This window comes from Equus przewalskii, chromosome 15, assembly GCF_037783145.1.
Source record: "Equus przewalskii isolate Varuska chromosome 15, EquPr2, whole genome shotgun sequence".
Classification (NCBI taxonomy): domain Eukaryota; kingdom Metazoa; phylum Chordata; class Mammalia; order Perissodactyla; family Equidae; genus Equus; species Equus przewalskii.
The window spans coordinates 6,295,037-6,307,622 of record NC_091845.1 but is presented as its reverse complement, the minus strand read 5'-3'; the positions used below and the strand labels follow the sequence as shown (position 1 = coordinate 6,307,622).

Here is a 12,586-nt window from a genome sequence, read left to right as displayed (position 1 = left end):
TCCACCTTCTTTTCCCACTGTTGTCCTTACCCACTTATATTTCAGGCAAACTGTGTGCTTTGCTGTTCCTACAAAATGCCCTTTGGTGGAATACCTCTTGGTCTCTGTCTATTATGTCCTTCAGTTCCCTGTTAAAGTTCTACCTGGCATTCAAGGCCCAGTTCAAATGCCCGCTCTTCCATAAGCCTTCTGACTCCCCATTCTTCCTCTTCTGTGTGTTTTATACCTTTCCTGTGACACCACATTCTGCTGTAACAGAGCAACGGAGTAATCAGGTATGTGTTACCAAAAACCAAACTACTGGCAGCAGTAAAAAGGGTAAATTAGAGAGGGAAAAATCAGGGAGATTCATCAGAAGACCAGTGCAATATTATGAACTAAGACATTGGGAAGGGTGAGGAAAATGGAATTGAGAGAAATGTCAGAACAGTGAGCAATGAATACAAGCATCTGAGGGGAGAGAGGTTGTTAAAGATTGTTCGAGGTGTCTAGTTTGGGTGATAGAATGAATTAACCAAGAAAGGGAAACAGGAGACTGTTCAGAGGGGAAATGGAAAGTTTGCTTTTATGTTACATTTGAAGCGCTTGTGGGATACCAACATCCACGTATAAAGGAATAGAGGGAGAAGTGGAAAATAAGGATCCAGGTCTCAGGAAAGAGAGGGCAGGAGTCCTTAGCACATGTTGTGAGTTAGCAAGAAGATCAAACCAGAAACAACAGAAAATACATGAAGCAAGAGGGGCTGTCAAAAAGATCTGGAAAACCGCAGGCAGAAAGAAGAACCAGAAAAGCAGAAACCAGCATGAGAAATGTTTAAAATGAGAGAGTGGAGAAGGTCAACAGCATTCAAGGCTGGGAGAATGCTGGAAAGCTCAAGTAGAATGAGAACTTAGAAGAGGCCCCCAGATCTGGCCGTGAGAAAAGCATCAGGGCCTTTTAAGAGCAGAGTTTTGGTGAAGTTAAATGAGGCGGAAGCTATGTTGCAGTGGGTTGGGAAGTAAACAGTAAGTGACAAACACAGAGAGGGAAGACTACTTGTTCAATAACTTCAGCAGCAGAGGAAAGATAGCATGAAGGGGAGGTAAGATGAGGGTCAGAACCTTAAACATCTACTTGGGTGGAAAGGAAGGAGCTAGCAAAGAGAAGTCTGTGAGAGAGAGAATAGTCTGTGTATAATGAGGATCTCCCCTACTAGAGACGTCCTTTGATCCTTGTGTCCCCCAGTGCAGTCTGTCTAGCACAGTGTCTTACATCCAACAGGTGTTCAATGAATGAATGAAATGATGTCAGATGAGGCTTCAGGGATTCAGAGGTTGAGTCAGAAGGCGAGCCCGTGGTGTTTTGCATCTCTGCTTTGAAAAGAAACCTAGACAGATGTTTAAATGTCCTCCACACATAGTCTGAAAAATGTTACCCTTACATAAAAATAACTTAATATTTGTGTTAAGGCTGCTCTGTGTTTTACTTTAGAGGAGCTAGAAAATTATAGTTATTAGATTACCAAATTCTACAAAACCTCAAAATGCACACACTTTTTTTCTCAAGAAAGAGAGTTGAAAAGTATCACTTATTGGCAACAGCCGTATGAAAAGCAGTAGTGTTATATAAGTCTTGTTTACATGCTATGGTTTTTGTAAAATAAACACGTTAAAAGCGGAAAAATTGACTATGACACCCAGCCTTACTAATTGTCAAAAGCCTGATATGATTGCAAATTCACCTCATAGCTGTTGAAAGACAAAAATTTTTATTTTATTTTATTCATTTATTTTTTGAGGAAGATTAGCCCTGAGCCAAAATCCTCCGCCAATCTTCCTCCCTTTGCTGAGGAAGACTGGCCCTGAGCTAACATCCATGCCCATCTTCCTCTACTTTATATGTGGGATGCCTGCCACAGCATGGCTTAACAAGCAGTGCCATCTCCACACCCGGGATCTGAACCAGCAAACCCTGGGGCTGCTGAAGTGGAGCACTCGAACATAACCACTGTGCCCCTGGGCTGGCCCTGACAAAAATATTTTTAATGACTCAATTTAATTCATTCTTCTGTTTTCTACTGATTTATTATTTTGAAAATCTGCCTTAATTAATCTTTGTAATTAAGTAGCATTTGTCTTTAATGCTCCTGCAATAAGTTTTAAAAGCATGTCATTAATTGTCATTAGGAAACATTAATTGTTTCTTAGTGCTCTACCCAGATCCAAAGAGCAGGATGTCTAAATATCTCGTGTGCTTGGAGTTTGTGTGTTCAGTAAATCAGTACTAAATGCACAAAGCTGAATCTGTCATATGCTCTTAGTGGGCTAATTCAGTTCAGTAAAAGTGTATTACATAAAGGTGTGCTAATATACTTTCACCAGAAAGTAGTGAGTCCCTACCAAACCTTTTCCTCCTGAAGGCCGCATACTGAGTCTGATAATGACAATTTTTTTAAACCAAGATATGTGACTTCTCTGTAGGTGAATAATTACCCCGAATATGACACTGAATGCCATTATTCTGGAAGCTGCTTTATGTGACAGGTGCTAGATCTATAGAACAGATAGAATATGTCTTTTTCCCGGGGCCTCAAAGACTAGATAAATATTGCTTAAAAAAAGTGAGAGCGTAGCGTGTTCCCCAGTACTATGTGTCATCGAGATTTGTAGGATTTCAGAGCTAAATTTAGAGCTAAAGGAAGGAACCTTTAGAGATCTTCTTTTCCAAGCCCCTCATTCTGTAGATAAAGCAATTGAAGACCAGAGAAATTAAGCCACTTATCCAGCTTTTTCACTGAGCTGGAACTAGAAAGTAGACTTCCTGATTACTTCAAGTGCAGTGGTAATTTCACTGCCTTCCTGAGGCCAAAAGTTCTCGCTCAGTGACTCATAGCGATACATGGAGCATTTTCCCTCTGTCCTAGCCAGTGGTAGAGGATGTGGAAGAATATACTTGTACATGGGCACACTCAGCCCTTATATTTCTGGTCCCCAATCTAGAACTTTCCTATCTTATTTCTAATCTCGAACTTCAGTCTTATCAAAAACAGCAATCCAAAGGGAGAATTCCTCCCTCTTCTTGGTTCTCAGATTCTCCACTCAGTAGGTGGAAACTGAGGTTCAAGAATTACTTCGCTAAAAAACACTATTCCCTAAACAAGTTAAAGACAGAGAGCTAGAGATAGAGATAGACAGACAGAGAGAGTAGGTTTTCAGGGTTTGTTCTTTATCTGTGGGAAAGAATCTAGGTCAGTGTGCCGTGGCTACCGTCCTGGTCCGTAGCCCACAACAGTTGTGGCTGCCCTGGACCACTTTGTCCACAAGTAATAAAAGCTGCGTTTATTAAGCATTACTGTGGGCCAGGCACTGTGCTAAACCCTTTCTGTGCCTTATCTTGTCACCTCTCATGAGGTAGGGAGGTATTACTACATGGGACTCAAAAGCAACGAAATAAAATCGGCTATTTCTCCCTTAAAAAAAGGCATACAAATAAATTGTATTTCCTCTACAATTCAGATTTCCATATGTTTTATGCAAATGTAGTCCCACCAAATGGGACCTGTTTTTCCTCCCTTTTTTTGAACCTCTGGTATAAAAATGCTAACATAACCTGTATAATTACTTGCACTGATAGTTAATTGAAACTAATTTGCAGCATGAGCATTTAATGATACAGAAAATTTGTTCATAAGATTTAGCCTTTTGGGGGAACTTCAACTTATAAAAATTCTCCTTTTAGTTAGATTGTAGCAGAAGGCTTTTGCGTTAGTATCTCCTAATTCTAAGATGACTTTTTAAAGTTATTTTTGTTGTGTTATGGAAAAGCAGAACTAGCGAATGTAATAAGTGGCTGTCTTTGGCTGTTTGTTTACTTCAAATTAGTTTTTTTGATTACCTCTTAAGAAAAAAGCACTTTCCTAGGCATGTAACCTTTTGTGTATATATTTAGAGTTTGTTACCTGTGAAAATGTAACCAGAGCCTAGAACAATGTCCAGCACACAATAGACTTCCAAAAATTCTTCACTGAGTAAAGAGACAGGATTGTGTGCTCTGTTAACTAAGGTCAGAGAGCAGCAGATTGTTGGCGATTGCAGCCATCTCTATTGCTCTGATTTTCTCCAAATCTTACACGAGAATTTCTTCTACTTTTAGTACAACATAATTCTTTCTCTCATGATCACTTTCCCAAACTTCCCAGTGTACATACTGTCTCATTTTCTGTTTTTAAACTTGATATTTTGGAGTTTAATTCATCAAATATGTATCGTATACCTACTATGTGTATTTTGTTGCACCCAGGAGCAAAGACGAGAGAACCTGGTACTTGTGTAGTTTATATTCTAGTAGAATAACCAACATAAACTAATACAGTAGTATAGTACTAGTTTATACGTGAACTAGTACATGCATACAACAGGAACCCATCATTTAGGAAGCTTTTTCTAAACTGTCCAAAACCCCAAGGTTTGTTTTTTGTTTTTTTTTTAAGGTATGCTTTTTGGTGAGGAAGATTGGCCCTGAGCTAACATCTGTTGCCAATCTTCCTCTTTTTTTTTTTTCTCCCCAAAGCCCCAGTACATAGTTGTATATCCTAGTTGTAAGTCATTCTTATTCTTCTATGTGGGATGCCACCACAGCATGGCTTGATGAGTGGTATGTAGGTCCAAACCCAGGATCTGAACCAGTGAACCCTGGGCCGCCAAAGTGGAACACACAAACAACCATTTGGCCACAGGGCTGCCCCCTTAAACCCCTAGTTTTTGATACATTCTTCATTGGGTGTAGGAATGGCATATCAAAACTTTGTATGAAACATACATAATTTTAGAAAGTTATCAAGAGACTCTAATATGCCATGCCGCCCGTCTACTCCCTACTCCTCAACTGAGAACTACTGATGAATAAGGAATAAACACAGTACAAGGGAGCAAATGATTGGAATGGCTTCACAGAGAAGGATTTTGAAGGAATTTGCTATCTGGGTTTTTTTTTTTTTTCGTTTTATTTCAAAATATATTATACAAGGACTTAACATGTGCCAGACATTATACTAAGTGCTGAGAATGCAGTAATGAGCAAGATTCCTGCCTTCGCGGGGATTATATAGCAGGGGGAAAAGAAAACATTATAGATAATTATTGTGATCACTGCTATGAAAGAGAACACCATGAACAATGAGATCATATCCTGAGGGACCTAAACACATCTCAGGGAAGAGGGCAGGGGGACTGAGATACAAATGTCAGCAACCATTCATTGCCCATCCCTGTGGAACTAAAAAGAAAGAAAATGGGGAAAAGTGAGTAGAGAGACCAGATTTTTGACCAAAAAAATGGCAATCTGGAGGGGTCATGTGGAGAGGATATATTTACCAAATGGATATAGGCTTATTTAATTTAAAGGAATCCTAACTGAGAGGTAAGATTCTCTTCCCCTCTAACTCAGAGGTCCCTAAGGAGGTCCCTCCAAGATAAAGTTGTATTAGTCAATGATAAAGCTTATTTAGGGTCAACTGAAATCAAGCTATGAATTTGAGACTCAAGGGTACAGAGCAGTCTCTTCTGTAGCAAATCCAAAATAAAAATTCACTGATTACTCAGATGGAACTGTGTTCATGTGCTTTTATGTCTTATGGTAAAAATGCCAGGGTTCGAATAATAACATGTAGCAAGGAACTATCCATTTATTCATTTTTGTATTCCACAACCAATGACTGAGTGCCACTAAGTGCTAGAGATGTAAATGACTATGACAGCCTCTGCCCTCAAGGAGTTATAGTCTAGTGAAGGAGACTGTCATAAAGACACAGCACTGTGATATCAAGTGGGAAGTATAATAATAGAGCTATGCAGGGAGAAATATTGGATATGACAGCCAAATGTCCTTATTAGGGGAAAATGCAGAGAGTCTAAAGTGTGGCCCCAAAGTAGCACTATTCAAAATAATATTTTGCATATGATCTAGCAATTCCACTTCTGAGTGTGTATCAGAAGAAAACAAAAACAATAACTCAAAAAGATATCTGTGTCCCATGTTCATTACAGCATTATTTACAACAGCCAAGACATGGAAACAGCGTAAGTGTCTGTTAATGGATAAATGGATAGAGAAAATATGGTATCTATATTCAATGGAATATTATTCAGCCATAAAAAAGAAGGAAATCCTGCTATTTGCAACAACATGGATGGACCTTGAGGGCATTATGCTAAGTGAAATAAGTCAGAGAAAGACAAATACCGTATGATCTCACCTCTATGTGGAATCTAAATTAAAAAGAAAAAACGAATTCATAGATACAGAGAATTGGTGGTTGCCAGAGGCGGGGGGTGAGAGGTGGGCAAAATGGGTAATCGAAAGGTATAAACTTTCAGTTATAAAATAAATAAGTTCTGGAAATATAATGTATGGCATCATGACTATAGTTAATAATAATGTATTGTGTGTTTGAAAGTTTCTAAGAAGAAAGTAAATCTTAAAAGTTCTAATCACAAGAAAAAAAATTTTGTAACTATGTATGGTGATGGATGTTAGCTAGACTTACTGTGGTGATCATTTCACAATATGTACAAATACCAAATCGTTATGTTGTACACCTGCAACTAATAGTGTTAGATGTCAATTACATTTTGCTTTAAAAATTTTTTTACAAAAGTTTTAAATAAAACTCTGTGTAAGCACTTGGAACAAGGTGTGATAACTGGTAAAAAATATATATATAATAATAATTTGCAGATAGTATTGTTAGAGAGAAAGAAAAACATATTTGAGTTGAAAGAGTTACAAAGAGATGATTTTTTTCCCCCACCGAGGTCTTACTAACCTCTCTTAAATGATCCTCTTTGCTTTTCTTTCTTTAGTTTTCTTCTTTCACATTTCCTCACCCTACAGGAAACCAAATGTTGAGGAAATTATCTTTTTGACAAACATCATTAAGTGGTAATCCTGGAGAGCCAGGGGGATAATTATGGCTTCTCTCCCATAAATATAAAAGCAGTCTCTGGCATAATAACTTGAAAGACAGCACCATCTATATTTCTTTATAACAGGGACAAAACAGATCCTCCAGACTCTCTGAGAATAAAACCTTTGTCTGTACATCTTTGAATTCTGCAGACTTCTTTCCTTTAATTTGTGAAACACGTTGATCCTTTTAGTGCCTGACCTTATGTCAAGTGCTGGGGATACAAAGATGAATAAGACATTGTTCCTGGCCTTCAGGATATTGTTCTATAGTGGGGTAAATAGACATGTAAAATAAATAAAGTACAATGTGAAATTGCTCTCGTTGAAGTACGCACTAAGGGCTGTTGGAGCACAGGGGGAGGAATAATAAACTCTGCTTGAAGAAGTTAGAGAAAGACTCACAAAGGAGGTGACATTTGAATTGGGTCTTGAGGAATGAGTAGGAGCTGGCTCCAATTCTTTCATGTGTAAGTAAATATAGTTGCCTTTCTTTGCTGAACTCTTAGTTTCTTTCACCTTCCTGGCAAGATCATGCATTACTTTTTTTAATTGAAGGGAATAATTTAATTTTTACTGATAGCCTGTGCTATTGCTGTGACGTAAAAACATGAGCAAGGTTATAGATAGAAACCAGAACTTGAGATTGGTGGAGGGGAGGAAGGGCTTTTAACCATGTGGGCACTAGGGCTGGGGGACAACAGTGTGCATTTGCAGCAGCAGTAATTCAATGACACATCCTGTCATTTGTCTCCCTCTGTAGCCATCAGGTTTGGGCGGATGCCGCAGGCTGAGAAGGAGAAGCTGTTGGCAGAGATCTCCAGTGATATCGACCAGCTGAACCCAGAGTCTGCTGATCTCCGGGCCCTGGCGAAACATCTGTATGACTCATACATCAAGTCCTTCCCACTGACCAAAGCGAAGGCGAGGGCAATTTTGACAGGAAAGACAACAGACAAATCAGTTAGTCCTCTTCTGCTGTCTTCGTTTGGGGTGGCTGGGTTTGTTGTTGCTTTTCCTTTGAGTAAATGATTTACCATGTTACACTCACACGCAGGGTGCTGTTCAGCTCTTGGCTGTTACGTATTGCAGGCTGAGTCTGAAAATAGGAAAAATGTTTTCAGATAGGACAAGTAAACATTATTTTGAAAAGGGAAAAAGTCCTTCAAGTTTTAGTAAAATCTTTGATAGTAGTATAAAAATGTACAGGTCATCTTCACATAAAACAAATGAATTCAAGCCCTCCTGAGCCCCCCACCCTCTTTCAGGGTCCATCTGTTTTCTTGGCATCAAAATAACTGGCCACAACTACATCCATTCAAGCGGCTCTGCCTTTCTCTGGGAAGGGCCTGACCTCGGCTTGGAAAGGGGTTCAGTCCCATTATTTCACCTTTCAGGAGAATTACTAGAGTTACCTCTTACAAAGTTCCACACGGGACATAAACATACATTCCAGACGTCACATTAGCTTTCCTTCCTGGTAGCACTCTATTGATTATTCCTGGGTAACTGGAAGCTCGACTCGTTCATTACATGCATGAATTTTATCTTCTGCGAGCTCTGACCTGCCTGGGCCACTCCAGGGAATTCTCAGACATTGGAGGGCTCACTGCTTACCACAGTTTAGAAAACCCAGAATGGATGATGATTGTCATTGAGTCAAGTTTTCCAAGGAGCAGAGCTCTTCCCAGATAGGAAGTTGAGAAAGCAATATGGGATCATGTTAAAGCAAAGCGCAACTACACCTGAATTCTAGTCCCGTTTCTGCCATCAGCTTACAGTGTGACGCAGACCATATCCCTGTGCCTCAGTTTTTGCAGGCAGGATCTGGCTTTGATTGTAATGTCTGCGGCAGGTTCCTAAGGTAGTGAGAGCCACAGAGCACGTTCAGAAGACACGTCCCAGCCCTTGAAAGCCCTTTTATGCTATCGTTTATTTTCAAATGAACACCTCCGGGAGAGGCATGCAGTTGCTTGACAGATATGTGTAATTTTTCCCCCACTCAGTTATATTTTTGGGAAAATTTCACTATCCTTTAATGTATTTTGATGACTATCTCAAGATGGGGTTTTTTGGGGGTTTTTTTTTTTGGTGAGGAAGATTGGCCCTGAGCTGTTGCCAATCTTCCTCTTGTTTCTTGAGGAGGATTGTCGCTGAGCTAACATCTGTGTCAGTCTTCCTCTATTTTGTATGTGGGATGCTGCCACAGTGTGGCTTGATGAGCAATGCGTAAGTCCACAACTGGGATCCAAACCTGCAAACCCCAGGCCACCAAAGTGGAGTGCGTGAACTTAACCACTACACCACTGGGCCAGCCCATCAAGATGTGATTTTTTTCCTCTTAGCTAAACCATAGAGTAGAATCAGCTTATGGAAAGAGAAAACTCCTGTGGGATATTGCTTTATAAGGAGCCAAGTGCCAAGAAGGACAATGAGTTTTCTGACTGCAAGAGAGGTCATTGGTACTTTAACAGTATTATTCCTGCATCCAGTTGTTTACAATTTCAAAAAGTGTTACACGTTTATTATGTTCAAGACACATGACCATCTTACGGCTCCTATTTTTACGCTTTTTTTAAAGACGAGGGAACCAAAGTCCAGAGCAGTTAAACATTTTCCCCTGAGGTCACACAGTTAGCATGAGGAGGACCCAAGACTACAATGCAGGCCCTCTGACTTCTGTTCAGTGCATTCTGAGCACGGTGGTCCCTCCTGGAAGTGAGTCTTTCCCATTGGCTGCCAATGAGCCAGGTTGACATATACACGAGGAAAGTTTCACCATGGGAAAAGACTCTGAGTTATAATCTGTTTTTATCAATTTTTAGAAGGGCAGGAATTTTCCACCTTGTTCTGCTATCCCAATATTTTCACAGTCAGGAAATTTTTCTTGTGCTGTTTTGTTCTTCCTGAAGTATAGTGACTATCGTCCTAGACTAGTCCTACTGTCTTCCACATTCCCTGTGCAGACTGCAGGTCATAGTAAAGCTGTTTGTATTCATGAAGTGAAAAAATCAGAGGATAGAAAAGCAAAAGCCAATGTACACGTCTACGTAGCTGATGTGACTATGGGAAATAAACCGTGTTCATTTAAAGGTAGAGAAATAAAAGGAAAACTCGAGTGACATGGCTAAAGAAGGTTAGCAAGTTAAAGCAGATTGCAACAGGTGGCTGAGAGCCACTATGGGAGAGGGAGTTGGAGGCTGGGGGGCCCAACACTGGGCCAGGAGCCGTGCAGGGGAAAGAGCCTACAGCAAACTGTTCATTCCACAGTTGTGCCTCCAGCCATTTGGTTTCCAGTAACTGCTTTCTCACTTTCTCTTTATCTCCCAGTCCAGACCTGCCATCCGTGCTGGAAATCCCATCAACTTAATAGTACCTGGAAGATAGGAGGAAGGCATTTAGAAAAAAAGATTTCCCCAGTAGTCAAGAATTTAAATTCACACTACCCATGGCCAACATACTCTTCTGTGTGTTAGCAAAGAGCACAGAGCCCAAAACGTTGTAAATCACTTTAAAATCTCACACCAATTGACTCTTTGGCTCTAAATCTTTGAGTTAAAAGGGAGATAATTGTAGGTTCCTTATCAGTTAAATAGATAATAAACAATTTTAAGGGAAAGAGCTGCAAAATGCTTGATTATAGGCTTCTCAAGTTCAGAGGCCAAATGTTTGTCATTTTTTCCCCTATAGTAACTAGGACTGTGCTTTGCCCATAATGGTTATTCAGAATGTATTTGCTTAATTGGATTAAAAACTGTTGCCTGTGCCCTTTGAAATCCTGGACTTTCAGCAGGGGGCCTCTCACTAGCCCAATATTTGCTCACCAAACTGGACATCATTAATGATCTGGATACAGGCAGAATTGCCTCTTGTTAAGGTCTGGAAAGGAAAGAGAGACTGCGCCAAATTAAAATAATCCATTCCCTGATTACACAAAACTGAATAGAATTGTTTGGCTCTCTCTTTTCTCCTTATCTTGCAAAATCAAATTAAGCATTAGTGGAAAGAAAGAGTTCAGAGAGGAAGATGGGAGAGGGAGAAAAAAATCCAAAATGTGATTTCCAGTGAGACTAGAGATTTGTTCTTTATCTCACATGGTCATGTTATTCATTTGATAGCATCTTTCTCAGGGGTGTTATGTTATCACTTGGCCAGGACTTAGGAAAGTTAAGATTTGCATTGATAGGATAAGTTTTGCAGAAGTGTGGACTCTTGAGAGGGTGGGGGATGTGAAAAAGTGGCTAGAGCTGGTGCAGTAGAGCGATTTGGGTCTCATTATATACCCTGCTTGAAGAGACGTCCTCAGCAGTGGTAATGCCAAGCCTGGGGGAGGCTCCTCAGCACAGTGGATGACCAGTTAGGCAGAACCTTTGGAAAAAGAAATGACTATTTAAGAGGCCATTCTTTAAATTTATCTTACTGCTCACTTTAACCATTGCCTATTGTGTCTCATTTATAGAACGCCTGCTAATCTTTCCTCTCAGGCCCAGCACCAGCATTTACCTCCAGGCCACTCAGGGCTTTTTCCTTCCCAACTAAGCTTCCTTCTCCTATATCTTATTGCCTGGTGCCACCTGCACCTTTCAAAACAGATAAATGAACAGATAAATGCTTCTGCTTCCTTCCTATTTTTTTAACTTTAACACCATATCTTTAGGATCTGATGCTCCCTACTTTTCACTGCCTTGCCTAGAAGGATGATGCTTGGAAATTTTAGGCTCAGGGCTGGGGAAAGATGGGGTATGGAATCACTGGGTGTGGATCACCGGAGAAGAAATTTTAGGAGCAATAGGCCTTTTAGCTGCCTCAAGTAGGAATGGAACTGACTCTCCCCGCAGTCTATTTCCCTTTCAATGCTTGTTCCAGCCCAGGCCCCCTTTTTAAAAGATCCTGCTGAACTTTGAAAACCATGAATGTGCTAAAACTAGGGTGCTGTGTTTCATGAAGGCAATTTGAGAACTGAATGGACTTTGGAAGTTCCCAGTATTTGACTGTTACCCTGATGTGACAATCACACTGGGTGTATCATTGTCACATGATCCCATGTTTGTTGATGAAAATAAACAGAGAGTGGTTTTCAAAACCATTTTCAGTGCCATGGTTTGTCATAAAACAATAAATAGAAAAACCCTTGGTTTGCCTGCCAACTTTTCACACTGTATCTGAGAGATGGTGAGGCCCTGGCTGCACTCTATCTGCAAATAAGGAACAAAACTATTTTTTTGTTCTCTTTTGGACTTTGGGTCCCAGAGCATCACATTGTTTTTTATGGGTACATGTGGAGTCACTATTTTTATAATTTTAAGAGCACACTGGTGCCATCATAAAAATGTTTTCTCTAAATAATGTATGAAATATGAAACTACTGAATAATAAAACCAACATGGAAATGTAAAGTTTTGTGAAAACAGTTCTGTACCCATTTAAATTTTTGCCTTCTAAAATGTATAATGGCCATCAAACCTAGTAACTCAAACTATTGGAAAGATATCTGTCCTTTTAGATCCTACACTGACAGCTAAACAAAGTGCGATCTCTTTCCCCTTTATCCGTGGAAAAGCCTGAGTGAGCTGGAATTTGCTCCCCTGAGAAGAAAGATACCAGACAAACCCTCAGAGAAGAGAGGCTCAGGAGCCCCAATAG

General features: G+C 40.0%; 1 protein-coding gene across 8 annotated transcripts in view; it reads left to right on the top strand.

The window, feature by feature from the left end:
- Window positions 1-12,586, top strand: part of PPARG (peroxisome proliferator activated receptor gamma) — a 130,389-nt gene that overhangs the window by 96,163 nt on the left and 21,640 nt on the right. For all 8 annotated transcript variants that reach the window (XM_070576488.1, XM_070576489.1, XM_008525651.2 and 5 more), the window contains one exon: window positions 7,707-7,906. In XM_070576488.1, coding sequence (XP_070432589.1) covers window positions 7,707-7,906 — 200 coding nt within the window. The remainder of the gene's footprint in view (window positions 1-7,706; window positions 7,907-12,586) is intronic.